Below are 26,699 nucleotides of genomic sequence, written 5' to 3'. Positions count from 1 at the left end.
CAGAGGGAGAGAGAGAAGCAGGCTTTCCGCTGAGCAGGGAGCCCGATGCAGGGCTCGATCCCAGGACCCTGGGACCATGACCTGAGCCGAAGGCAGACATTTAACCGACTGAGCAACCCAGGCACCCCACCTCTCTATTTCTTTTGAGGAACTATTCTTTTTCTGTTCCATAGGAGTCTCATGACACAATCAAGCAAAACCACACACACAGAGTAACAAAATTGACCTTATCTCCCTGGCAACAGTGATTAGTCAATCTAATGGCTCATGATCCAAGTGGACCAATCAGAGTCCTTCCCTATGATGACATATAGACATGGGGACAGAGAAGTGCCTTTTCCCATTAGAGTTGCTAAACAGAAAGGATGTTTCCATGGGACTTCCATTAGCTATCTTCTTCACCACATTGAGAGCCAGTCTGCAGGAGGAGGCCAACCCACAGAGGGAAGGTAGAGGTGAGAGACAGATGGAGACATGCACAGAGACCAAGCAACATCATTTGAGCCCCTGGATCCAGTCAAGCTTCAAGCCATATCCACACACTGCCCCCCTATCCAACCCTACCAAAGACTGTGGGAGCCCTTTTTTATTTAATTCACTTGGAGTTGGAGTCCTAGCTCTTACAACTAGAAATGACATTGAGGTAATTTTCAACTATATGTCTGTATCTATGTCTTATTACGGTCAGCATCTGTTCTGACCGTGTTACTGGTTGCTTAATATGTTGATTATCACCACTGTTTCTAGTGTAAAAGTTCTGACCCAACAGAGTGGGGGGTTAGCAGTGTTTTCTAGGCTGCGGGGAGGCAGCCTCCAAACCCTGTAGGCTGGGGCTGCCTCCCGAAATCCCACCTCAACAGGAGAATGAGACAAGGCCTGAAGACAATCTTCTCATCCCTGAGGTGTGAAGAGGAGAGCAGCAGGGCAGAGTTAAACTCTTTATTCTTCATAATTGTGACACAGCCTCTGTGTCAAGGGAGGAAGCAAGGCTGTGGGTATGTGCCATAAGGAGGAGACTGAAGGACTGACTTGGAAGAGTCAAGTCAAGGAAGATGTAAATGAATGTTCAGAAGAATGAGTCCCAAGAGAAAAATCAGACTCTCTCCCTAAGAAGATGGCACTGCAAGAAAAGATGCTCAACATCACTGATCATCAGGGAAATACAAATCAAAACTATAATAAGATATCACCTCACACCTGTCAGATGACTAAAATTAACAAGAAAAAACAGGTGTGGTGAGGAAGTGGAGAAATGGGCACCCTCTTACACTATTGGTGGGAATGCAAACTGGTGCGGCCACTCTGGAAAGCAGTATGGAGGTTCCTCAAAAAGTTAAAAATAGAACTTTAGGAGATAAAAATAGAACTTTATCTCATGAACTGTTTAGGAGATGGGGTCTTTGAGAGGTAATTAGGATTAGATGAAGTCATGAGGGTGGGACATTCATGATGGGATTAGTAGAGACTGCCCAACTGTTGATGACCCAACAATTGCACTACTAGGTATTTACCCAAAGGATACAAACATACTGACTCAAAGGGATACATGCACCCCAATATTTATAGCAGCATTATCAACAACAGCCAAATTATGGAAAGAACCCAAACATCCATCCACTGATGAATGGATAAGGAAGATGTGGTATTTATTACTCAGTCATAAAAAAAAAAAAAAGAATGAAATCTTGCCATTTGCAATAACATAGTTGAAGCCAGAGTGTATTATCCAAGGCAAAGTAAGTCAGTCAGAGAAAAACAAATACCGTATATGATTTCACTCATGTGTGGAATTTAAGAAATAAAAGAGGTGAACATAGGGGGGAAGAAAAGAGAGAGGCAAACCATAAAACAGACTCTTAACTATAGAGAACAAACCAAGGGTTGCTGGAGGGGTGATGGGTGGGGGATGGGCTAGATGGGTCATGAGTACTAAGGAGGGCACTTGTGATGAGCACCAGGTGTTGTATATAAGTGACAAACCACTGAATTCTACTCCTAAAACTAATATCACGTGATATGTTAACTGGAATTTAAATAAAAACTTAAAACTACATACATACATACATAAAAGCCTTCACAAAGAGTTTGCTGCTCAAGTGGGAATACTGTAGGTCCTCTTCCCCAGCAATGAATGTGAACAAAAAGGTAAAATCCATTATTTTCAGATTTCATGCTTGTCATTTTTCTTCACTTAACATCCATTTAAAGTATGGTATTCTTGACTAACTTATAGACTACATCAAAGAAATGGGTCAGATCACAAAATCTAATCCAAGTTCAGATACTGGTAAAAATGATGACTTAGAGTTGTTTATCCTTTCATTTCACTATTGAACAATAAGCACAAATACATACTTATGGTCATAAATTAAAAAAGAAGAACAAGTACAGTTTCCCCTTTCTAGGAAGGCTGGGAATATGACTGGAAGAGTTCAGAGCAACCCATGTGTTATGGACTAACTCTGTCCCCCCAAAGTTTGTATTTTGAAGCCCTAATCCCCAGTGTGATGGTATTTGGAGACAGGGTCTTTGAGAGGTAATTAGGATTAGATGAGGTCATGAGGGTGGGACATTCATGATGGGATTAGTAGAGACTGCCCTTTTAAGTAGAGATTGGGAGCTTGCTTCCTCTCTCTGCCATATGAGGACACAGCAAAAATGTGGCCATGCATAAGTCAGGAAGAGAGTCCTCACTAGAACCCAACCATGCTGGCACCTTGATCTAGATCTGCTAGCCTCCTAAGTTGTGAGAAAATAAATTTCTGTTGCTTAGCCACCCAGTGTATGGTATTTTGTAATGATGATCCAAGCAGATTAAGACACCACGAAACCTGGCTGAGTACATGGGGATTCTGAAAGGGATGAGGCAACTCAGTGTTGAGAAGGCAAGCTGAGAAGGTGGGTTACCCCTTCAGCCATGCAGATATTCTGTGGATATTTAAAGCCAATGTTTGGAGTGCCTGGGTGGGTCAGTTGGTTAAGTGGCTGCCTTCGGCTCAGGTCATGTTCCCAGGGTCCTGGGATCAAGCCCCACATCCAGCTCCCTGCTCAGTGGAGAGCCTGCTTCTCCCTCACCCTCTGCCTGCCACTCTGCCTATTTTTATTTTTTTATTTTTATTTATTTTTTTTCTTAAAGATTTTATTTATTTATTTGAGAGAGAGAATGAGAAAGAGAGAGCACATGAGAGGGGGGAGGGTCAGAAGGAGAAGCAGACTCCCTGCTGAGCAGGGAGCCCGATGCGAGACTCGATCCCGGGACTCCAGGATCATGACCTGAGCCGAAGGCAGTCACTTAACCAACTGAGCCACCCAGGTGCCCCACTCTGCCTATTTTTTAAAAAATAAATAAATAAAAATAAAGCCAATGTTTGTTGACTCTATAGCATCCTCTCTATTCCAGCCCCATGAAGGCTGGAATAAACTCCTCAGGAAGAGTCCACAAAAATTGCCTCACACATTCTCACAGATCAGTTGGAGCTATCCCTAGACACCAGCCTCTGCCATGCCACCTTCCCCATGGTCCCTGCATGGCCTTGCCATCATCCTGCTGACCTCATTCCCCCCCTCCCCCCGTGTAGGCCGCTCAGAGGCTATCTCTGTCAAGGTACAGGATATAAGGGTGGCCTCTATCTGGGAAACACTCAGTTGCTGAGCCTCACAAGCCCCAGTGTTACAGGGCTTGGGCCTTGATTAGGACCGCTTAGACTCACTCAAAAGCCTGCATTTTTCCTAAAACAAAGTCCTCAATCTTCATGGCTTCTTATGCAAACTGATCCATCTTTTCCCCAGATTTTCCACACCAAGGGAGAGGGCAACTCTTCTAAGTTAGACAGAAACTGGCCTCACACCCTTTGCCCAGAGCAGGGGCCAGCTGATCTTACACTAACGAATAAGAGGACCCACTGCACTGAATCTTCCATTAAAGATCTGGTCCCATGTGATTCCATTAAGAATACAGCTGGAAGGAAGAAAGGAAGGAAAGGAAGGAAGGAAAGAAGGAAGGAGGGGCGCCTGGGTGGCTCAGTCGGTTAAGTGACTGCCTTGGGCTCAGGTCATGATCCTGGAGTCCCGGGATCAAGGCCCACATCAGGCTCCCTGTTGGGTGGGGAGCCTGCTTCTCCCTCTGGCCCTCCCCCACTCATCCTCTCTCTCTCTCCATCTCTCTCTCTCTCAAATAAATAAATAAAATCTTAAAAAAAAATGAAGGAAGGAAAAAAAAGAGAAAGAAAGAAGGAAGGAGGAAGAGAAAAGAATAGAGAGAAGAGAAAAGGGAAGAGAAAAGAGGCTCAGAGAAAGCACTCTATGGGGTACCTTGTTATACACGTTGAAGCAAATAGACACATGAAGAGGAAGGCTGTCACTCCATATGCCAGACACAGCTGTATCTCTGTTCTAGTCCAGGCCTTGTGACACAGATACACAGTTACCCATCTGGTCTCTGCTATTTTGAAGCCCATTAATGAAATTTCCACTCAGGTAATTCTGGGAGAAGAGCTGAGGGGCGGTGTGAAGGTAGTGGACCCTGGCAGAGCACAGTGAGGATGTTAAAGGTGGCCAGTTACCTGAAGAGTGTGTGAGAGAGACTGACTTTTGAGGACCCCTCTTCAATAGGCTTCTCCCCCACTGAAGACTCTGCCAAGGGAATGGGGAGTTCTGAGAAACAGGACATTTAGGAGCCTCGTCTCCTTTCTAGATGCCAAGAGGCATTAGCCAGCCCATCCGTGCAGGGAAGGGAGTCAACAATAGGGGGGATTTGCCATCTTTCAGGAGAATGAAAAATGTGATGTATTGCTTCCTCCAGCTCTGAGGTAAGGGGAGCAGAAGCCCCCGGTCTCATGCCGCAGCCCATCCTGTTACCTCCCTGAGAGCTTGGCCATGTTTGTTTTCCAGCCTCCAGGAGCATCTGCTTAGAACTTTGCCGAGTCCCGTTTACATCCCTGGCTTCGCTCTTAGGTAGCTTGCGGTTTGGCTGCCATCATCAGGAAGGCTCTGGGCAAAGGCAATAGCAATTCACTGACTATGTAGATGAGATAGCCCAGGGAAAGTTCGCTTAGTGGAGAAAACACAGAAAGCAGAAGCATACCCAGGGGAGGCATTTGTGCTCTGCTAATCCCCAAAGCATCTTTACAAAGAAAAATTAAAGGCAAATTTAGACCAGAGTTAAGTAAGGGATATTACAAACAGAAAGCTTTATCGGTGTGCTAGGACAATGGACATTTGGAAGTTACCAAAAGAAGCCAGTCTGAGGTCTGTATATCGTGTGCTCTGAATTATCTGGCAGGTAGCACTGGGACCTTAGAAATTAAAATTGAAATGGGGGCAAAATACCCTAATGGAAATAAACTTCAAAGTTTTTTTTTTTTATTTCGTTAAAAAATAATTCACATCTGGGATGCCTGGGTGGCTCAGTCAGTTAAGCGTCTGCCTTCAGCTCAGGTCATGATCCCAGGGTCCTGGGATTGAGTCCCGCATGGGGCTTCCTGCTCAGTGGGGAACCTGCTTCTCCCTCTGCCTGCCGCTCCCCCTGCTTATACTCTCTCTCTCTCTCTCGGACAAATAAATCTGTAAAAAATAGTAATAATTCACATCTATATGGTAGCTAAAACTTTACAGTGTGACAGAATGGCCCAAAGTGACAGGTTTGTGATTGAAGGCATTTATAAAAAGAGTGATTCCCCCAAGTGCCTGGCAAGGGGGCTGTTCACAGGTCATTTTCGTAATCTGAGACTTGCCTGGCAGAGAAAGTGGTGGTTCCCGGTGCCCTGGACACCCCATTCACTCTCTCTCTCTCTCCTTCTTCAGGGTCTCCCCCCATTTGCCCATGGCCTCTCCCTGCCATCCTACTGATGCAGCATTGCCCCCGCCATGCTGAAGTGAGTTAAGATTCTTGGATATTGAACCATCATTTCAAACTCAAAAGTTCAATTCATGAACATGCTCCTTTCTTCCTGTCCTCCTTGTCTCCCAACCAGCTCTACTTCTTGGCTTTGTTTCTGATAATAGCACCTCTGTTGTCTCAATCACCTGCAGCAAAGCCATCAGGTTACTTTTTACTTTCCCTCCATTAACCCTACCACTAACCCCACTGGGTAACAAAGAACTAACCTTATGCAGAGAGGTCTGGCCTTTGCCTTGGCTCCTGAAAAGTGATCTTAGGCCCTTTAGCTGGCCTTCCTGATAAGAATGTCTTTGTTTACCTGGGGACCCTCAGCCTCAACAGATCATCTAATAGTGTGATTTATGTGGCACTAGGTAGGAACTGGGTTAGGAAGGAATTTTCCAAAGATGGCCACGACAGTATCTTTTACCCGCCCCTCCCCCCCACGTTCTTTGGATCCCTGAGCTGACCATGTAAGGGATCCGACTATTCCAAGGCTGTCATGTTGCAAGGAAGCCTGGATCACAATGAGAAGCCATGTGTTGGTGGTCCAGTTCATAGCCTCTGCCAGGTGCAGCCATGTGAGTGAAGACACCACCAATGATTCCAGCCATCAAGTTATCCCCAGCCACTCAAGTCTTCTTGGCTGAGGTCCCAGACATTGTGAAGCAGAAGAGAACTGATTCCGCTGTGTCCTTCCCAAATGCGTGATCCACAAAAAAATTCTGTGAGTGTAATAAAATGGTGGTATTATGCCACTAAGTTTTGGGCTGATTTGTTGCCCAGCATTACTAACTGAAACACTTTCCCGGCCACACAGGTCTGGGTTCGGCTTCCATTCTCTGGACTCCCATGGCATCTTGTACTTTTTTCATTCTACCTTTCCACACTGAATTGTCATTGCCAGCCTGCTCATCTCTATCCACACTAGGCATTAAGTCTGTGAAGTAAGAGACCACATTTACCTCTATGGATCTGTATCTCCTCAGCACTCTGCACAATGCCTAGCAAAAAAATAGGGAATCAACTGGCCAAAAGCATCAGACAACAGGAGAAAAACAGTCTGGAACACACACCCAGTGAATCGGATGTATCATCTTCTTGTATGAAGGGAAGCACCTCAGATCACTGAGGGTTGACAAGAGCTCCAGCCCAAATCTTCTACAAAACCAGCTTTCAGGGTGTGAATTTTTCATGAATGGAAGGCAAGCTCTGCACTGGAAGAAAGACCCAGATTGCAGAAAGGCTAAAAGGTCAGGACTATGATTCCAGATGGCAAATTATACTGTGAGTTTAGACCACAAAGGGACTGAGAGAGAGAGAAACAATGTCTAGCTGACCTTTATCTAAGGCCTGAAATTATTAATCATAGATCCTGACCCACATCTATTGAGCTGAATCTTATTTCAACAGAGGCATTTATGGTGCTCAAAAGATCTAAGGAAAAGGGCCAGGGTGTCACACTGGGGAATGATGAAGGGATCAGGAAGACTCACTTCCTGGATAAAGAAAAATTAAAGTTTGGCTAAAAAGCCAGGATTTTATTCAGGAAAACTCAATGGAAATGAAAACATGGGAATTCCTTGGCCAAGTAAAAACCTGCTAAAACAAGGAATATTATCTAATCTTATTTCCTAATTAGATGTAGGAATCATGGATTGCAAGCGTGTTTGGTGGTATGTGAAATAATGACCTGCCAACACAACAGCATGTAAATAAAGTAGTCAAGGGAGCTTAGGTACTAGAAGGAAGATTTCCTTAGAAAGAAAATGAGAAATTCAATTTAAAAAACTATTTTGATAGTAAATAATTCTACCTCTTGACATTTTCCTCTCTTCAATTCTCTGGAAGGTGTTAATTAAATAACAATTCTTACAAATCCAGAATAGCAGACTTGCTGAAAGGTAGTATAATCAGAAAGGACTGGGGTTTCACAGAGGTCCAAGATGGTTCTTTAAAAATTCACATCCATGTTCGTCTATGGGAGTCACTCAAGCTGAGAGCCATGTCTTTTCTCTTCCCTCAAGCCTGAAGGAGTCAAAAGTTTACGAATTTTTTGAATATGTAAAGCATGCACATGGTATAAAATTCCACAGGTATAAAAGGGTATAAGCTACAACTAAGTTTCCCTCTAAGAGTGTTTTTTAAATGCCCAGCTTTATTCTGGAAATTTAGAATCTCTGATGCTTTATTTTGGACCTACAGCAAGGATAGCATTAGGAGTAATTTTCTGTTTTTGTACCAAGAAAATAAATCTATTCGATCGATGTGTAGTGTTATTATTACAGTCACTTTCTATCTTAATTCAACTCTTCTTAATTAAGTTACTTTCCCTCCTCACCATATTTTGAGACTTAGGACGATGGCAAAATCCTACCACCTAGTGGAAAAACTCTCCATCTTTCACTCTGAATCCTTTTTAGAATTTAGAATACATTAGCTGTTAGCCATGAGCTACCTATGTAGGTCACTTGGAAAACTTTGCTTTAAGGGAATGAACTGTTCAAATGCTTTAATCAATGAAAGATGCTGTAAATTTTGGCCTCAGAGGCTTCAGCAATGTTTCCATTTCTCAGACAAGCAATAGCTACTGGGACTTGCAGAGATCTACTTTCATTGTTAGGATTTTTTCCATTTTTGTATTCATTTAGTATTGATAACCTCAAGATATAGGCACAAGTGGGTGACATCAGGCACAGTTTTAATCTCTTGGACGTGCTAAGCATGATAAATTCACAGCCATATCAATCTTTGGGAGTCACTCAAATCAAGAAAGGTCTTTTCCCTCAAGACTGTGAAGCAGGACCCCACACTTTCAGTAGATTGTGAGGTTGCAGTTCACAATGACTGGACAACAATTCTATGTGTATTCATAGATAAGAATTTTCCAATGATTATTTCGTTTGACTACCCCATCACAGGCAGTAGTTTTGAAGGCACAAAACTTGATGCAGAGGTTAAGGACTGAGGATCTGACTGAGGCAGCAGAGAAGAGAAGCAGAGAAGAGAGGGAATGAAAATGGTTCATTTTCCTGAGAGACTTCAGTCCATTCTAGCATTAAATCTGCCTCAGTTGACACTAAAAGAAAAATAATATCTTTGCCCTTTTCCACATTTTCTTCCTTCTTCCAGATGGAATCTTGGTTTTAGGTCATTCCATCACTGGCCTCAGACAACAAAGAAGGGGGGGAAAAAAAACACCTGCCAATAGGGACACAGAAATAATACTTCCAGAAGTCCAAGGTCCTACCTTACATGGGTGATGCCTTATCTGCTCCTCTGTTTGAATATCCAGGTGCCTGCACATATCTTTTGGTATTTGATTCATCATTTTAGGGTTCCTATACCATGAAATAGAGTGTCCCACTCCCCCAGACCATCTTCAACCTTCCTATTTCATCTGCCTCAACTTCCTACCCTGTATGAGTGCCCTGCATCTGAATGTACGTCATTCCTTTTCCTCCTATCTCCTCAGTCAAGGAAAATGCTGGCTGTCTCCTGTCAACAAACTCCCTTCCTGTGTTTTTAAAGGGAGCCTCAATATTTTCTGGATTATCCTGTCTTAATGAGGAGGTTAGGTCCCAGATATCCTCTTCTCTCTTCAGCTCCCATTTTCATACCACACTCTTAGTCAACAACACCAATTTACCCCCACATTCAGAATCTCTGTTCTGAAAAGTCTGAACCCAAACTAATGTTACCTCCTCCTTCTCACTTTATTCCATCAGATTTGGTCATTGAATTTCCATATTGATAATTCCCTGGCATCCCCATTTCTCAGTAAACATTAGTATTAATCCAGATTGAGATGTTTTGAGGATGAGTTCAATGGAGGGATGGAAAATAAGGCAGTTTGGAGGCTTGATTAGTCACTTTCAGAGTGTATGTCCAGCTCATAATAAACCTTTTCACTGAGAACTACCCTTTTCATACAATATTGTCCCACACTCCAATTCAGCCATATGTGAATGGACCAGAAATAGTCACCTAGTAAAAACTGAGCCACAGATTCTCCTGGAAACTTGAAATGGGGTTCAAAGAGAGCCAGATTGTTTCTGGAACTGAGGACATATGAATTTACAGGCTATGATGAAGTTTTTGCACAGTAAAGCAAAGGCTGATCTGCAGAGAAAGAAGAATGAAGCAGAGACAAAGGAACCACATAGTTCCAAAGGAAACAGACCAAGGAAATGCTCTCATTCCATCTGTTCTTCCTCATTCCTAAATCCTCTCACTTCCTTCTGGAAAAGGAACTTTAGCACTGCATGTAGTGTGTGGATCTGTTGGTGGTGAATTCTTTCAGCTTCTGTATGTCTGAAAAAAAGTCTATTTCTCTCTTGTTTTTAAAAGTTATTTCTGATGGGTACAGAACTCTGGGCTGACAGTTGTTATTTTAATTTTGGTACATTAAAGATATTGTTTCCCATGAAAAATCTGTCATCCTTATCACTGTACCTCTGTATTTAATGTGTCTTTTTCTCTGGCTGCTTTTAAGATTTTCTCTTTATTACTGGTTTTGAGCAATTTGATTACAATATGCTTTCTTCATGTTTCTTGTGCTGTGGTTTCATGGAGCTTCTTGGACCTGGAGATATTCAGTTTCCATCATATTTGGAAAATTGGGGGCCTTTATTTATTCAAATATTTTTCCTTCTGTCCTTTGAGTTCTCCAACCACACAAATCTCAGACTGTGTGAAATTGTCCTACAGCTGATTGAGGAATTCTGTTCTGTAAAACAGTTCTGTTTACTTCTGCTGCCTTCTCTCTTTGCTTCAATTTTTATTACCTTGCCATTGAATTCACTGAAAAATTCTTCTGCAATGTCTAATCTGCTATTAATACATCTAGTGCATTTTTCATTTCATGCCTTGTAGTTTCATTCTACATGCTTTAATTTGGGTCTTTTTTATACTTTCCTTTTCTCGAGCTTTTTAAACATATGGAATACAATTCAAGGCAGTAAACTGGGGCAATAGTAGGGCTTACCTTGTTTGTTTCCAAGCTCTACAGATAATGGTCCTCCAATGCCTGATGCCCATTATCTTGAAACCATAGTTGCATGTATCTTGGGGGGGCAGGGGAATGGCAAATCCAGTCCTAGTTACTCTGTCTTGATCAGAAGCAGAAATCCCTTCTCCCATTTCCTAAGGTGTCATGTTTGACTTCTCCTTGGATTTCAGCATATTAGCCAATGTCTTTCCAAAAAATTCTTTTCTTTGCCTAAGCAACAGTATCTGATACGTTGAACAAGTAGAACTCATGGGGTTTCCTGATAACAACAACAACAACAACAAAACCCAAAACTATATTTTCATCTCCTGTATCTTTAAATCTCTTCACTGGGTCGGGGGAGGTAACCATTCTTCTCTTGATCTTGGAAAAACAACTCAAGGCAGTCTAAGTGGGGGTATTCAATATTAGTACTGTCCCATGTATACATCACTTCCTAAAAAGGGATCAAGAAAGCTAATGGCAGAGGACATCTTACATCTCTGAAATAGATGATAGATTGGCAGGGAAGGTGGGAAGTAAAAAATGAAAATAGAATATATAAATAAGTAGCTACAAAGAACTTAAGTAATATCATAGGCTATACAGCTCTATAATGTGTTTTTAATTTCGAATCATTCAGAGGAGCTATGGAGAACCACCATATTCACCCATAAAATATCCTTGAGTGCCACAGGCAGAATCCTAAACCAAATAAATCTCTGATCTGACCCTCCTTGGGTGGGCCTCCTATGGGTGGCCCTCCTTACCTTAACACAACCATTAAGGCCAAAGAGTAAGTTGATATGGAGCCAAAGAATGCTGAGAAATAGACACAAAATCAATTGAGATTCAACTAAAGGTGAGTGCTAACTAAAAGAATTTGGAAGTGAAACTCTACTAAGAAACTGATACTTAACAGATGTTTGAAAAGATTAAAAAGAGGAAATGCCAAATATATTGCATAACAGGAGCCAATTACGAGAAAAGAGTGTGGATATAATTTGGACCATAACAATGGATGGGGGCTGGTGAGCCATCCACGGGTAAGCTAGGTTTCCTAAGATAAGGCAGCCAAGTGCTGCCTACACATCCATGGCTCCTCGAACACCACACTCCATTTTAAGCACTTTATTTGCTGAGGAACAAATGAAAATTGGAAAGAATCCAAGGAAACCTAAAAGTGATCATAGAAGAGCAGATTTTTTTTTTAGGACAACCTAAGTTAATTAAAGATGGAAAATCTGGTTGAAAGACAGTAAAAGCAAAGAAGGATGCATGGATGAAATTCCGTCATAAAAACAGTGCAAAAATCCTAACAGGAAGAGAGCAGGATGAGAACAGGACAAAAGAATTAAACCTGGAAAGACTTATAATGCAAAGAGTTTTGGGGTTTGGGACAAATGAACAACTGGTGTGCATTACAGGAAGTACAAGCCAGCCTTATGAAGGAGAGATGACTTGCTGGCCAGGTATTTCTTTTTCTAAACTTCATGAGTCAGAAATTGAGCTCAACACTGACTAAAAGCCAGCAACACAAAGATTTTCTTGTCTCCAACACAAGTTAGAGTCTCCAAACCAGGGCAGTTTCATGGGCAATCAACCCATGCAGTCGCACAGGACCCTTTGTTTAGTCTAATAATCTCCTATCATCATCTTGGAATTAATAATTTACAAAGGGCTTGCAATTTCATTTTACACTGGACCACATAGATAGCTGATCCTGTAATAAACCCAAGACTATAAAGAATTTTACCACTTCTCACAAAATGTCTTTTTCCCCCCATATCTAAGATAATGGATAAATCTAGAGAGATACTAAAGCAAGAACAAGGACCATCCATTCACCCCCTTTCTCTGCAAGACCCCCCACCCCCCTCTGTCATACCTGCCAACTGACTTTCCCCAGTCTTCCTTCCCCAGGACAATAAGCACAAGATTAATGAGATCGTGCTTTGACAGCCTGAGCTGCATCATAAGAGTCCACAGAACAATGGGTTCCTCCACAGAGATCACTTCATGTTAATAAAATCTTTCTCTGATCAAGCAACATCTCTAACCTTTCCAGATTAAATCACCTTTCTTCTTGCAGAATCCACAATCTGTCTTCAGTGAGTAAGAAGCTACATTAGCAGAAAGGACAGCAGGCTTACAAGGCCTAAGAGAGTTAGAGATTTCTTATCCCAAAATAGTATTAATAACTAAGAAGTTGTAGGAAATACACATGGTTGTAATATATTCCAATAGCTACAACCTTTTATTCATACATGCAAAAAGCCCGCCTCTGGCCAGGCACTGTCAGGTACTGAGGATTCAAGGATGAACAGAGCATAGTTTCTACCCTCATGGCGGTTATGGTCCAGTCTTTTAAACATGTTCCATTTACCTAAGTCCAAATATTGAACAGGCAATTCATTCTATATTTGAAGCACAGTAGAAAGATGTGGATTGAAGAAACAGATATGGAAATCATCTATATATAAGTGGCATTTAAAACCGTAAGATAAACTAACCCAGAAATAGTGTGGAGAGACAGAACAGTGGGCAAAACCCCAGGGAATGGCAACTTGGAGAAGGGAGGCAGAGCCAGAGGGGCCCCGGCAGGGAAGGGAATGGAAACACCAGGAGTACAGAAGGGAAACCAGGAGAGTGCTGACCCAGAGGCCAAGAGAGTGAAGAGTTTCATGAAAGGAATGTTTAATAAGGTCAAATACAACAAAAAGAAGTCCACTAAGAAAAAGTTTGGGAAATGGTCATTGGACCTAGCAATGAGGTCGTAAGTTCTATTACCTCAGCAAGGACAGTTTCCACAGACAGGTAGGGGTGAATGCTCAATTGCAGCAGGCAGTGAGAAATGGATGGGAGGTCCGCCTATAAGAGACAACAGGTGTAGCCCATCATTTCGAGAACTTCAGATACAAAGGAGAAGAAAAAAAGACCGGCTAAAGGAGATAGCAGGAGAAGGATTTATTAGGGTAAGAGAGACATACGTGGGTATCAAGAAGGAGCTAGTGTGAAAGGACAGACAGACTAGAAAGATCATGGTCCCAGGTTAGAAAAAGAGACTGAGACCAAGGACAGAAGGCGCTGCACATTGACGAAAGTCTTGAGGAAAAGCCACAGTTGAAACGAGGCTGTAGGTAGGTCTGTTGAGAGAGAAGATGGCCATTCAGAGAAACCCTCCTGATGGCTTCAGTAGTCTCTCTGAAGGTAGGGTGACAAACAATCCCAGTTTGCTGGGGACAGAAGGCTTTAGCAGGACAGCTGGTCAGCGTATTGTTGGCTCAGGGACATGCCTTCCCTCCCTGAACCTTTCCAGCTCTTACTCTCTGGGTCACAAAATTGGGGTTATGCCCCAAACGGTTATGCCTTATTTCTTGTTTTTCTGTTGTGTAGTGATATCTTCCCACTTAGGGGTAAGTTCCATGAGGGTGGAATGTCTGTGCGGTGAAAAGATACTTAAGGAGCTTGATAAATTCCTCTGGTTCATAGGGAGATACTTCCTGACAGACCTGAAACAAGATTACCTTGTGCAGACCTTCTTAAAAGTGGGATCAAAGAGGCCCCCTCTATGGACTTTCCCAAAATTCAGGAAAACTATGAACCTCTCACCAGAGCCAGCAGAAAACCCACTCCTTGGCATCAAACTCTGCTCTCAGCACTTGGCTGTGAATGAGAAAAATAACAGCCACTCTCCTTAATTAAGTGCTTACCAGGTACTAGGCATCATTTTGTTCAATTATTATAGCAACCTTATTAGGTGGGATCATTCCCATTTTATAGTAAGATAACCAACACTCAGAAAAGGTAAATAGCTTAGCCAAGGTCACATAGCTGGCAAGCAGCAGAACCAGATTCAAAGGAAGGTCCTTCAACCCCAAAGCACACAGTCTTCACCACTATCTTTGTGATCTTCTAGTCTAATAGCCTTTTCCCCAGACATAAGCCCACAGATGTCCTATGTCTGAAACAAACATTCACCCTCCCATTGATATCAAACTATATTTTAACACTCACCTCCTTTCTTCCTTTCAAAGTGACCTCCTTCCTCTGAAATAACCAACTGCCACCAGGTGTCCCTCCTCTCCTATTAGTGAGCACCACTTTGTTCTAATTGCAAATCAGAGGCAATGCAGGCAAACTGGAAAGACTTCCTAGCTTGATTCAATTGCACACATTCACATTATTGAGCAACGTACTACGCCCTGAGGAAGCCCAGACGAGAGAGCCATGCAAAGGGTACAACGCAAGCACACAATGACAAGGCAAAATCAGGGAGGTTCAAATCAAGTTCTAGTTCAAAGGAAAAAGAGATGGCATCAAATTGATGGGGGTAATGATTATGGAAGATTCCTTTGTGACTTCTACAAGTAATATGGAAAGAACCCAGGTTTTCTATCATCTGTACCGAATGAAGGTTTGAAAATAGGTCCTAATGTCTTTTCCTTGTTTATTTTCTGAGTCTGTAAGAAACTCTTTCTGAGCCCTTAAGTGTGATTCAGAAGTTGACCCCCAACTCATCAATATTAAAGAAGTCTGGGGGAGTGAGGATGTGGAAGAGAATTATAATTTAGTCTGTGGCAATATTTAAAATGACTTTAGGGCATGGGGAATTAGACATTTTTGGTATTTAAGAAGCCATAATTAAATTATTAACTGGTCTTTCAATTGTTTGGCCTACTCCCTTTGTTCATCAGACAATAAATGCTCTGTGGCAGTAGCGGTCCACAATCAGGAAGAATATTCCCGATGGAACAAGGTTGTTCCTGTGTCTTTGAGGACTCGTCCATGAATAATGCATCATGTTTTGAAATTTAGAAAGACATGAGAGTCAGAGGAAGCCAAAAAAACAAGGAAAAGCTAGGATCATGACTTCCTTTCCCACAGCCCATGCCTTCATCTCTGTGAGAAGACACAGAGCAGCTAGCCCATGTCTCCCTCCATCTAGGAAGATTGCAAACACGGCAGCCTTGCCCGTGGGCTCTCTGTTTCACACCACGGCTGCTTTCTCTGCCCTCATCCCCTTCACGTCCTACTCCCCACATTCCCGGCCTGAAAGCAAAGGTCTACAGAAAAATCTTTACTATTTTATTGGCAAGACCAACTTAGAAGGGAAAAAAAAGAAGAAGTAAAACAAAGGTAAAAGCTTCCTCGAATTTCCTTCTGACCAATTGTGTGACTTCCTATAGGTCCAGCTTGGTCTCTTTTAGATGGTGAGGGAAATTCAGGGGCAACACAAGCTTTGCCCCAATTAACTCTTGCAAACACGGAAAATTCAACGACACGTAAGCCCAGTTTTCATCTCTTGGCAGTTTGAAGAGCTGCACCACTCAGTGCAAACGGAATCACAGCTCATTTCCACTGCTTGGTTCTGCTGCTCCGTGCTGAGGACTGAATTCATCATTTGCCTCACTTCATGTACATGATTGTCACTGGTTTCAGTTGATTGTTGAGTATTTTGGTATTGATTCTATTTTGTTATCTCACCACCTCTGTAGAGTTATTTCTAAGTCACTTGTAACTGTTACATCAAAGAGGAGGGACATCTGACCATTCAACAGTATTTTTAGTCCCTAGGGAACGTCAGTAGTCTGTCAAAAGACCTATAAAATGTCTTCAGCTGAAGATGTCGAAGACAGGAGGTTCTCATTCGAAATGAAGACAAGGTGGAATCTGATAGAACGAGTGGGGTTGGGGCAAGGGAGGGTCATTCTCACGTGCAAACAGGCCTCTCCCTTAGGCAGCGCCCAGAGCAGCACTACCTCTCTCAATCAAAAATCTAAAATCTGAATCTTTTGTGTCTTTAGATCAAGGTCAAAGACACCACATTCCAATGTATGTGAAAAGACAAACTGCTGGACAGTCTACCTGCCTGGTCAGGTTTGTGTGTCTCACATTGCCAGAAGCCCACAGGTCATGGTATCACAAAGCTACTATTTCAGGAATCATCCTTCTCTGCTCTCCTGGGGCAGGAGTCCCTGTCTGGCTTTTCTTCAGAACCCTTATCTCTCAGGGTTCCCGGCATCTCACTCACATCTGCTATCAGAATGGCTCTCAAAGGCTCTTCAGAAAAGTGAAATAGCCCCTTCAACTGGAGCTTATGCCAAGTGCAGTTGAGAAGGTCTGGATATGGCGGAAGGGAAGGAAATGAAAAGTAGAAAGTGGAGTGTTCTTCTGAAGACATTCATAGGTCTTTGACAAGAGATCATGAATGTTCCCTGGAGATTAAAAATAATATCCACGAATGACCAGATGGTCCCCCACTTTTTTCAAAGATTTTATGTATTTGAAAGAGAGAGAGACAATAAGAGAAAGAGAGAGAGAGCATGAGAGGGGGGTGGGTCCGAAGGAGAAGCAGACTCCCCGACGAGCAGGGAGCCCGATGTGGAACTCCATCCCGGGACTCCAGGATCATGACCTGAGCAGAAGGCAGTCGCTTAACAACTGAGCCACCCAGGCGCCCCGATGGTCCCCCTTTTTAATGTACAACTTATTAATGACTTATAAACACTACAGAGCCTGAAGAACTTTCTACCAAATTCCCCGTTCTCACCAGAAGCAATACCCTCCCGTGTTACCGAGGAACAACCTGAAAGTCAGGGAAGTTGAGGAAGTGAGGAGAGGTCAAGGCAACACTACTCATGCATAGTACCAGAATCCAAACCCAAGTTTACTCCAAATCCATGATCTGCTCAGCCACCCATCCAAACGGAGCACCAGAATCATCACAGCAACTTTTTAAAAACATGAGCTCCCAACCCCACCCCCTGCCTGCTAGCTCAGAATCTCTGAGAGTAAGGTCGGGACTCTGGGGGATTTTTAAGCCTCCCAGGTGATCCCTCAATGAGCACGCTAGCCACTGCGGTCTGCTGTTTGTGGCTACAGGTCGATACTGGTTTCTCATGTCTTATTTACACAAACATTCTCCCCCCTCCCACCCCATTTCCAGTGATTACAATTCACTTGTTCTGTAGAACCAAATTGAAAACAATAAGAAAAAATTTTTTTCAGGCTGAAGTAATCATCTAATCCATTTTTAAGAAACCGCGCACGTTCTTGTGATTAAAAAAATTATATAAAGAAACCAGCGCAGAGCCAGGCATTTAGCAACACAAGTTAAATGCTTCCGTCTGTTTTCTCTAGGTATTCATAATTTAAAAAGCAAGAAATATGGGGGTGTTAACCAAATCTTTTGGTTCAAGGACCAAAATTTTTTTTAAAAATCTTAAATATCAAGGCCTCTCCGAGGAAGACATTAAGACAGCATATTATTATCAGGTGCTGGAAGTATTACCATTATAAGCAATTGACATGGATGTATTTGATCAGTTGTTCTCATAAAATCTATATGCTTATCAAAATGCCCTCCATCCCCAACCAAAGGTAATGTCCCACCTATCTTCCCCAGGTTGGAAAATAATTTGTTACTAACATACCGTATGACATAGATCAGAAGCCCATTTGGAGAGAGGACCACACCTCACCCAGCCTCCTCTTGGATCATCCGTAGTGTGGGCTCAGGGAAGCCCAGCACAACCGACACCACTGGGTGCGGCACATACGCGCAATTCCCACTCGTTACATAGAATTAAGTTTGTTCTGACTTACTTTTTTATCACGTCTTTAACAATACTGTATACCTGAAATGTGTTAAGAGGACAGATCTTAAATATTCTCACCCCCAAGTGCCCCCAAACACAAATGGTAAGTATAGAGGTGATGCATGTTAATTAATTGTGGTACTCATTCAACAATGTATGTATACCAAAACATCAAGTTGTATACCTTAAATATATACAATTTTTACATGTCAATGATAGCTCAGGAAAGCTGTTTAAAAAGAAAGAAAAGTGGCGCCTGGGTGGCTCAATCAGTTGGGCATCCAACTGTTGATTTTGGCTCAGGTCATGATCTCAGGGTCCTGGGATTGAGCCCTGCGTCTCTCTCCCTCCTGATAAATTATTTTGCCACAACCCATCAGAGTGCAATAAGAATTTTCCAGTAAACACAAATTTTAGATTATTAAAATATTCTATATGATATCTATCCATATGAAGAGAGTAAGTATGCAGGACAAATGTTTTTGAGGGCAAAAATGGGTAAGTAAAATGTCTTGTGTTTATTTCATCAACTAGTGTTGTAAAATGTAAATGTGTATGTGTTTAATAGTTAATGACAGGTTTTTGATCAGCCCAAAATGACAGAATCGCAATTCATTCTTTTTTTTTTTTAAAGATTTTATTTATTTATTTGACAGAGAGAGAGACATAGCAAGAGAGGGAACACAAGCAGGGGGAGTGGGAGAGGGAGAAGCAGGCTTCCCGTGGAGCAGGGAGCCCGATGCGGGGCCCAGTCCCAGGACCCTGGGATCATGACCTGAGCTGAAGGCAGACGCTTAACAACTGAGCTGCCCAGGTGCCCCATCGCAATGCATTCTTCAATAAACTTGCACAATATATTTGTATTAAATAAAAGATTTTCTAAGACTCATATGCTTTTTAAGCTCATTTATATCACACCATATCTTATATCACAAACTGTGTACCTTACCTTTTGGGCTAAAACAGGGCCGATTTCAAATATTCCAAATACACAGTTTCCTACTGTAGCTTAGTAAAGACCACAAACCTATCAGATTGCTTCAAAATTAAGCAGCAGAACACTGAAGAATTTTTTTTCATGAGAAAGAATGCCAACAAAGCTTATATAATATATATATAACCATACATTTCCTTTGTTCCCCAATTGAATGTAAACTCTTCTAAAGTAGACAGATGGTTTGCACAAAGAGCTCAATAAACATTGGTTGAATAACTTAGGCTCTCTCTATTGACCCCCACCCTACCATATATCATATCAATACTACTAGCAAATACCAGAAGGCAATTGGCTCTGAAACCCACCCATCCCCTGTCCTTGGGGAAGAGTCAGAGTTTAATCACCTGAGCAGAATTTTTTATTGAGAAGAGTCATCACCTGGTTCCCTTGAATACAAATAACTCACTGGATTCATTAGGCTGTCACAGGAATTCATAAAGGCGCATGAGGTGCCATGAACCTCACTGGTACAGTGAACTTATTCTGGTGACAACACTCCTTTTGTAAGAGAAGGTGTAGGTACGGAGCCGAATTCTCTTGCTAACTGTTGGTTCTCCTTCATGCCAGCCACCCTAAACCCCAGGGAAGCAGAAGGACCCTACCATAAAAAGAGCCCTTTTCTGGCTGCTATCCCATGCCCCTTTGCCTTGGAGTTGCTCCCATCCCTGTAGCAGAAAGTTGGCCCCAGGGTTGGGATCACGAACCAGATATTCTGTTGCCTGCAGAAATGCGCATGCTCACTTCATAACCCTGTGCACGCCCAGTAAAGTGTGAAGCTCCGGCGTCAGCAGCTGCTTTTGGATGCTCATTTCTTTAGTTTTGTTCAGCGTCCAGTTGATTGAGTCGCTTTACAATCAGGCTGTTGATTTTCTTAAGATCGTCTATGTCCTTTCCCTCAGCTGTTAGTCTTCTTGACACATCATCCATCTTGTTTCCAGTTTGAACTTCAAAATAGAAAACAGACTGTGTTATATTGGTTTCCAGGCTGTTCCATCGGGGCTCGTTAGTGCCTTGTGTTGGAGCTTAGCTGAGTGCTGAAAGGTCCCCTTGGCAAGTTCCCTGCTCCCATATCCCAGGCAGCCCAGAAACCCGGGAGAGAAATTGCTGAAGACTCAAGTTATCTACCAAGTGGATTATTTTTATAATTTATTGGGGCCAGCCTCGACTACCTTTGGAAGCTCTGCGCAGATTTTGGCTGAGAAACATCACTGTGAGCAACCGAGGGAAACCCCCAGCATGTCTCATTATGAGCACGTCAGAGAAGGGATTGTTACATTGTCTTTTTCAGAGACCTCTTCTCAAAAGGTTTTCGGCTCCTCATCAGGAAATGAGGTTTTCTGGGTTTCAGCCTCTTTTGACATAGCTCTGCTGGTTCTGGATTACCAGCCCATAAACGAATATGTAAGAATTCCCCTCAGACCCTCCTAAGAACAGAGACAATACTTTCAAAATAAACAGAACTGGCAATGAAGTCAGCTATGGTATGGAACACTCTGAGGTCTGCTGATCACAGAGTTAAATTTTCCAAGGCATCTTTCAGGAACTAATGATATTGGTAACATGCCACGAGGCTTTCGTGGATCAACTAATGTGGGAAGGGCAACTAGACATTAGCGCCTCCCCTCCAGGCTTGGGACAAATTGTTGCCCAGAAGCTGCTTCTTCCCCAAGTTTAAAAAATTAGGATGGATGAATTAGGGTCCAAGACATGAAGGAAGGATCTTAATTGAGATTTGCTGCAGAGCAAGGCAGGAATCCCACTTGCTCCTGGAGGAGAATGTGAAACACATGAGATCCTTTCCCCTCTTGGGAACCTCCTAGAACATTAGTCAAACAGAGAAGGAAGCAGCAGTCGTGTTGGCTTAAGCGTGTCCCATGATACACTGATTCCAAATTAAATTCCAAAAAAGAAAAAGAGTTGCATGGGCAAAAAAGTTTACCGAAAAATTATATACTAACTTGCCTCTTGGAAACTCACAGGAAGCAAAAAAACACTTTGAGCATTAGCTCACTCAGCAATTCTCAAACGCATTTGACCATAGAATCCTTTTTTTCTCCAGGCCACACTTAATAATATCCCATGCACCCAGTATTCTCTGGAATCCACTGCTTGGCCACTAGAAACTGCTACCAGAGGCATCCATAGTAATCTACCCTTGCTGTCTATTATTGCTTTTTTGGACAGAGATTATGACAAAAACAAAGGCCCCATAGGGTTTTTATTTTTTAAGATTTTTATTTATTTACTTGAGAGAGAGAGACAGCGAGAGAGCACAAGCGGGGAGGAGAGGGAGAAGCAGACGCCCTGCTGAGCAGGGAGCCCGATGCGGGGCTCGATCCCGGGACTCGGGGATCATGACCTGAGCTGAAGGCAGACGCTTAACCGAATGAGCCACCCAGGCGCCCCAAGACCCCATGGTTTAATAAGAAAGTAATCAGTATAAAATAAGTCTTCTCTCTTATGTAAAAAGACCAGAGTTATAAAGAATACGGGTTCTTTCTCATCGGTGAAAAGGCTACAAATTTGCACTAAATCCCACTGAGAGCAAAAAGATTTCCTTGTTAAAGATGAGCACAGGCCAAGTTCAGATGCCTGAACCAACTCTGGTCTTAGGTTAAGCTTTGTCCGAAAGCCACAGGAAGTCCTTACTTCATTACTTCAGCGTAGGCAATGGAGGGCAGGGGAGCTCTGGAGCCAGGCAGATGAGGGTTCTGCCTCTGATTAGCAGGGTAAACATGGAGAGGTAAACTCTCTGGGCCTTAGTCTCGCATTGATGAAATAGAAATATTAAATACTATCTTAAGAGGTAAAAACTGAAGATAATGGATTTATGTGTCTGGCACAGAGCAACTGCCCAATAAAGACATTCTTTATTCATGTCTTCTTTCCATTTCTTCGTATGACTTTGCCCTCAATATAAAACACCAGCGGCAAATTTAAAATAAACCATATTTATAATGACGGTGACAAAGTGCATGCTCTTTGAGGTCGGGCGGGAGTGTCTTTGGGCACTTATCAGCTGTGGACCTCGGGCACGGTAAATAATCGAAGCCTCAGCATCCATAAAACCAGAATAATAGTAGATCCTACACCAGAGAGCTGTTATGAGGTTGTGAGCAAACAGACATCAAGTGCTTCGCCCAGTGCCTGCGACAGTGAGTGCCCAATAGATAGTATATGTTATCAGCATTACCCCTAATCTTACTACCTATCATCCCACAGAAGAGAGGAGGTCCTTTGGGTGGCTCTCCTGTCTGTGGGCATACCTAAAATTTCCTCGTAGTTTAACTCAGCCATTGTCCCAGGTGCGTGTGGCAGAATGATAATGGGAGCATTCATTTTGGTTGGTGTAACATTTCAGAAGAGTAACCCATGGGCTCTTTCTGGCCCTGAAGGTTCAGGAACAACCCACATCCAACAGGCGGTCAGATACAAGGGCACCATTACTGTAAGGAGAATTGCCCTTGCAGCTTCAAGTGCAAGAAGGCAACGGCTGGGCGAGAGAGAAGCGATTAAACATCATACCTCCCCACCTGCCCCACCCCCAAGACTGGATAGAGACCTGTTAGCTGGAAGGCGGGAGTTTGGGGAAGAAAAGGCATCGGAAGCTCTAAAAGAGTCACGCCCTCTGCCCACCTGTCTCCCCCCGCATCACCACCACCTCTACCTCTAATCCTGAATGAATTTAAATTAAAGGCATTCCAAAGACATGGGCTCTACTTCTCCTTGAAGATTTTTGAAGGCTACACGGCCTGCAGAGTAAGAAAGGGCAGAAGAAATGACAGTGTGGTGGATCCGGGGGGGAAAAGGTATCAAAAATGACTCCCTCCTCTCAGATCTGGGAAGGAGCTGAAAAATCCCGGATGATGGCCCGCAGGGGTCAGCTGAGAGAGAAAACTGGGGGGCTCGAGGGGAGGGGGCAGTAGCCCTGCCGCTACCAGGGCACTGAGGTCTGGGGGGGTCTCTTGGCTGAGGAGCTGTGTGGGACAGCCCGGGTCACCGGGGCGGGGGGGGGGTGGTGGCAGCTCACACAGCCCAGGCAGTGTCAAACTGGAGAGAAGGGCCTTACACCTCCCTAACGCTGCCTCCGGGACCCTGCCCCAACCCTCAGTGCTTCCAGCTGATTCCTGAGAAGTGAGAAAACCTGGAAAGGGGTTCGAAGCCTGAATGTGACTCTGGTACAGAGCGGAATTAATGGAGGGGTTATGCCCGGGATCAAGCAAACCGAGAATCAGCAAGGATAAGCCGCCGACCGTTTGACAGCGAGGGACTCCAAGTAAGACAGTAAAGTCATAGTAGGCATTTGTGAACTTTGGGCACTGTGGGCTCGTGTCCCCGTGACCCTCCCAGAGCTGCAGGGCTCACTCAGGGCACCCGCCCTCCCTCTGTCTTTCAGGGAGTGTAGCCGTGAGTGCCAAAAAGCAGGGACCCCTTGCCGGAACAAAGTTAAACAACCAGCCACAAAGTAAGAGTGTTTAAGTAATGAGAACATGTCGGTGGTACTTACCTATTAGAAAAATCACAAAGGAAACCAGGGCCAGGCTGACAATCAGCACCATTATCAGCCCCATAAAAAATAGACTATGACTTCCATTTCCTGAGTTAGTGCCAACGTCTGGGATTTTCTCCTGGAGCGCTGATAGGAAACAAAAACAACAATGACAAAAACTCCTCAGCAGGCAGCTTGTCCGCAGACCTGACCGGTCCCCCATGATTAGAGGTGTGAGTAGGGGATATGCCCATTTTCCCCTGTCATCACCCTGGAGAGTAACTTATGTTTTAGGAATGTCTTTGGGCTGGTGCTCTTTGTGAATTTTTTACCTTCTTCAACATTGCTATTCAAAAAACAAGCAGGGTTAAGTAATCTCCTTGGAAAGTTCTTTGAAGATGGTGTTAACACTGAAGGAGCAGGACCTGGGCTTTTCTCTGGGTGAGTGGGGGAGGCTACATGCGTTAAGGGTTCAGAGCGATGGAGGCTCTATCACCCTTTCCCCCAACGTGACCCCCGAGTAAAACACAGCTGGCTGGGACACCTCTTCTGAGTAGAAGGCTGAATACTCTGGGATGTCTCCCAGGAAACTCCTTGCAACATAGGAGTGATCAGTTTAGCCCACACCCATTTAAACAGAAAAATGGCGCCGACGTATTTTGGTTTCTTAGAACTGTCTCTGGGACGGACCTGCTCTGGAAACAAGGTTCTTTTAAATGTCCTGCAGTTAAACTGAGACTGTAACCATGCTCCTAGAGCAGCTTGGGTCAGCCCGAGCATGAAGTGTCTGCATGTGGCCATCATTTTGTAAGGCCTGCGTGCCTGGTAACACCCAAATTAAATTCAATAAGAAATAGAGAAACTTGGGGTAACAGACGAACGACTTCCTTTCTGTATTCTCTCCTACTTGGCATCCGTCCCACACACTGTGCTGCTCGACTGTAGCTCGGTGGGTGGCTTGTGTCCTGGGCTCTGTCACCCTGAAACAACTTTTGCTTCCTAATCAAAGCGATGGCCTAAGCCGGCACCCAAACACCTGTTTCTATTGAGACTGACTGCAATAAAGGCAGGTGAAAACCCGAATGCATTAAAATGAAGAAAAAAGCGAGACCTCAGGAAGGATTGAGAAGGGGAATGATAGATATAAATGTGGGACAGTCCGAGTTTAGAATGGGAATGGAACAATTGGCCAGGGGAAAAATTAGTGCTTGTGTTTAACTGTCAGAGTTTAAGCTGGAAAAATGGGGCTCAGAATGAGCTGATCGAGCTCGTTTACAATATTTAGGGAACAAAGTACACATTTAGTATTTAGCAGATTTTTGTTTTGTTTTTCCCCTCCTTTTTTTAACCCTTTAATTGGGGCCATTTGTAATTTGTAAGCAGAAAATGAAGTTGACTTCTTTGCCCGGAAAAATTCTAATGACTTTTTAAAAGCTGGAGGAATGCGTGGAGCATATTCCAGGAACCCACTACGAAGTCAGAGCTCTCTAGGAAAGTGGGTCCCACCGGTGACCTGGCTGGGGTCCCCAGAAGGTGCAACAGCCGCCAAGAGGGAGAAGCAAACCTCTTGGAAGACCTGCAGCCTCTACCCCTTTCCAGGGAGAGACACTCCACAGAACGTCTCAGAACTCTTGAAGACAGATTCCACATCTTGCTTAGGAGTCAAGCCCCTAAGCCTGCCAAGTATTAAGAAAACAAAAACAAAAATTGCCTGATAATAAATAGCCCTTCCAGAGCTGAGGTGTTCCTAATGCCTCCCCTCCCCCCCCCACACACCCCCAACAGGGCCAGATTAGCATTTGCTATTTTTAGGTGGCCTAGAAGCCAGGAAGGGCCACCAAGCCTGGGAGGGCACACATACGGAAAAGGTGCTGTGATCCGGCAGGACAGAGGTTTAGTTTGTTTAAGTCATTTATGGAATCCACAATATAAAGTTTTCTGTCTTCAGGCATGCCTCGAGGGCCGGTGTCCTGGGAATGATTCATTGTTCCTGGAAGAAAACAGTGACAGGAAGCAGAAGGCTGGGCCCAGAGCCCGGAGTCACAAGAATCACAGGCCACAGGCACATAAAGAACCCCCCACATGCATTACTTCCAGCTGAAGGTCTAGAAAAGCTGTGCTTGTCCAGAAGGAAATTTTTCCATGTGGGGACAACTTTGTACCTTTTTTTTTTTTTTTGCTTGGCTTGCCAGGAAGCCCAGACTCAAGTGTGTGGCCCAGTGTGAGCCCTTTATACCTTGCTTCTCTGAATATCCTCCTCCTCTGATTTCTCATTTCTCACTGTTTTTCCTGGGCCTGCTTTTTATTTTGTAAGTTATTTTAAAATATTTTTTCTTTTATTACACTATTTATATTCTGGTGAGATACCTCAAATCCTTTGCCCAAGAAAGATAAAACTAAGCTAGTCAGCCTGTGGCCCAAAGATTCTGAAGGGGGAAGAGAGTATTAAGGTGAACCATCCTAATTGCATGAGGCTTTAAAACAAAACTGCAATTTTCTTTTAAAGATTTTATTTGTTTTTTGGGGGGGTGGGGGTGGGGCAGAGGCAGAGGGAGAGAGAGAATTTCAAGCAGACGCCACACTGAGCATGGAGCCTGATGCAGGGCTCGATCCCACAACCCTGAGATCATGACCTGAGCTGAAATCAAGAGTCAGATGCTCAACCAACTGCACAAAACTGCAATTTTTATATTCTCACTCAATATGGCATATGAGTTTCTACCTTAAATGTATCCTTTAGCCAT

The 26,699-nt window shown here is 43.5% G+C and overlaps 1 protein-coding gene across 1 annotated transcript; it reads right to left on the bottom strand.

The window, feature by feature from the left end:
* Positions 1-20,279: 20,279 nt before the first annotated feature.
* On the bottom strand, positions 20,280-25,946 carry LSMEM1 (leucine rich single-pass membrane protein 1). Its single transcript, XM_021699413.1, has 3 exons — positions 25,817-25,946; positions 23,974-24,102; positions 20,280-20,410 (listed from the first exon to the last, which is right to left on the bottom strand). The coding sequence occupies exons 1-3, from the start codon at positions 25,938-25,940 to the stop codon at positions 20,280-20,282; spliced, it is 384 nt and encodes a 127-aa protein (XP_021555088.1). The 5' UTR covers positions 25,941-25,946.
* Between the last annotated feature and the right edge of the window lie 753 nt (positions 25,947-26,699).

This window comes from Neomonachus schauinslandi, chromosome 12, assembly GCF_002201575.2.
Source record: "Neomonachus schauinslandi chromosome 12, ASM220157v2, whole genome shotgun sequence".
In the NCBI taxonomy this organism is placed as follows: Eukaryota; Metazoa; Chordata; class Mammalia; order Carnivora; family Phocidae; genus Neomonachus; species Neomonachus schauinslandi.
This window is presented reverse-complemented; position numbering and strand designations above follow the sequence as displayed.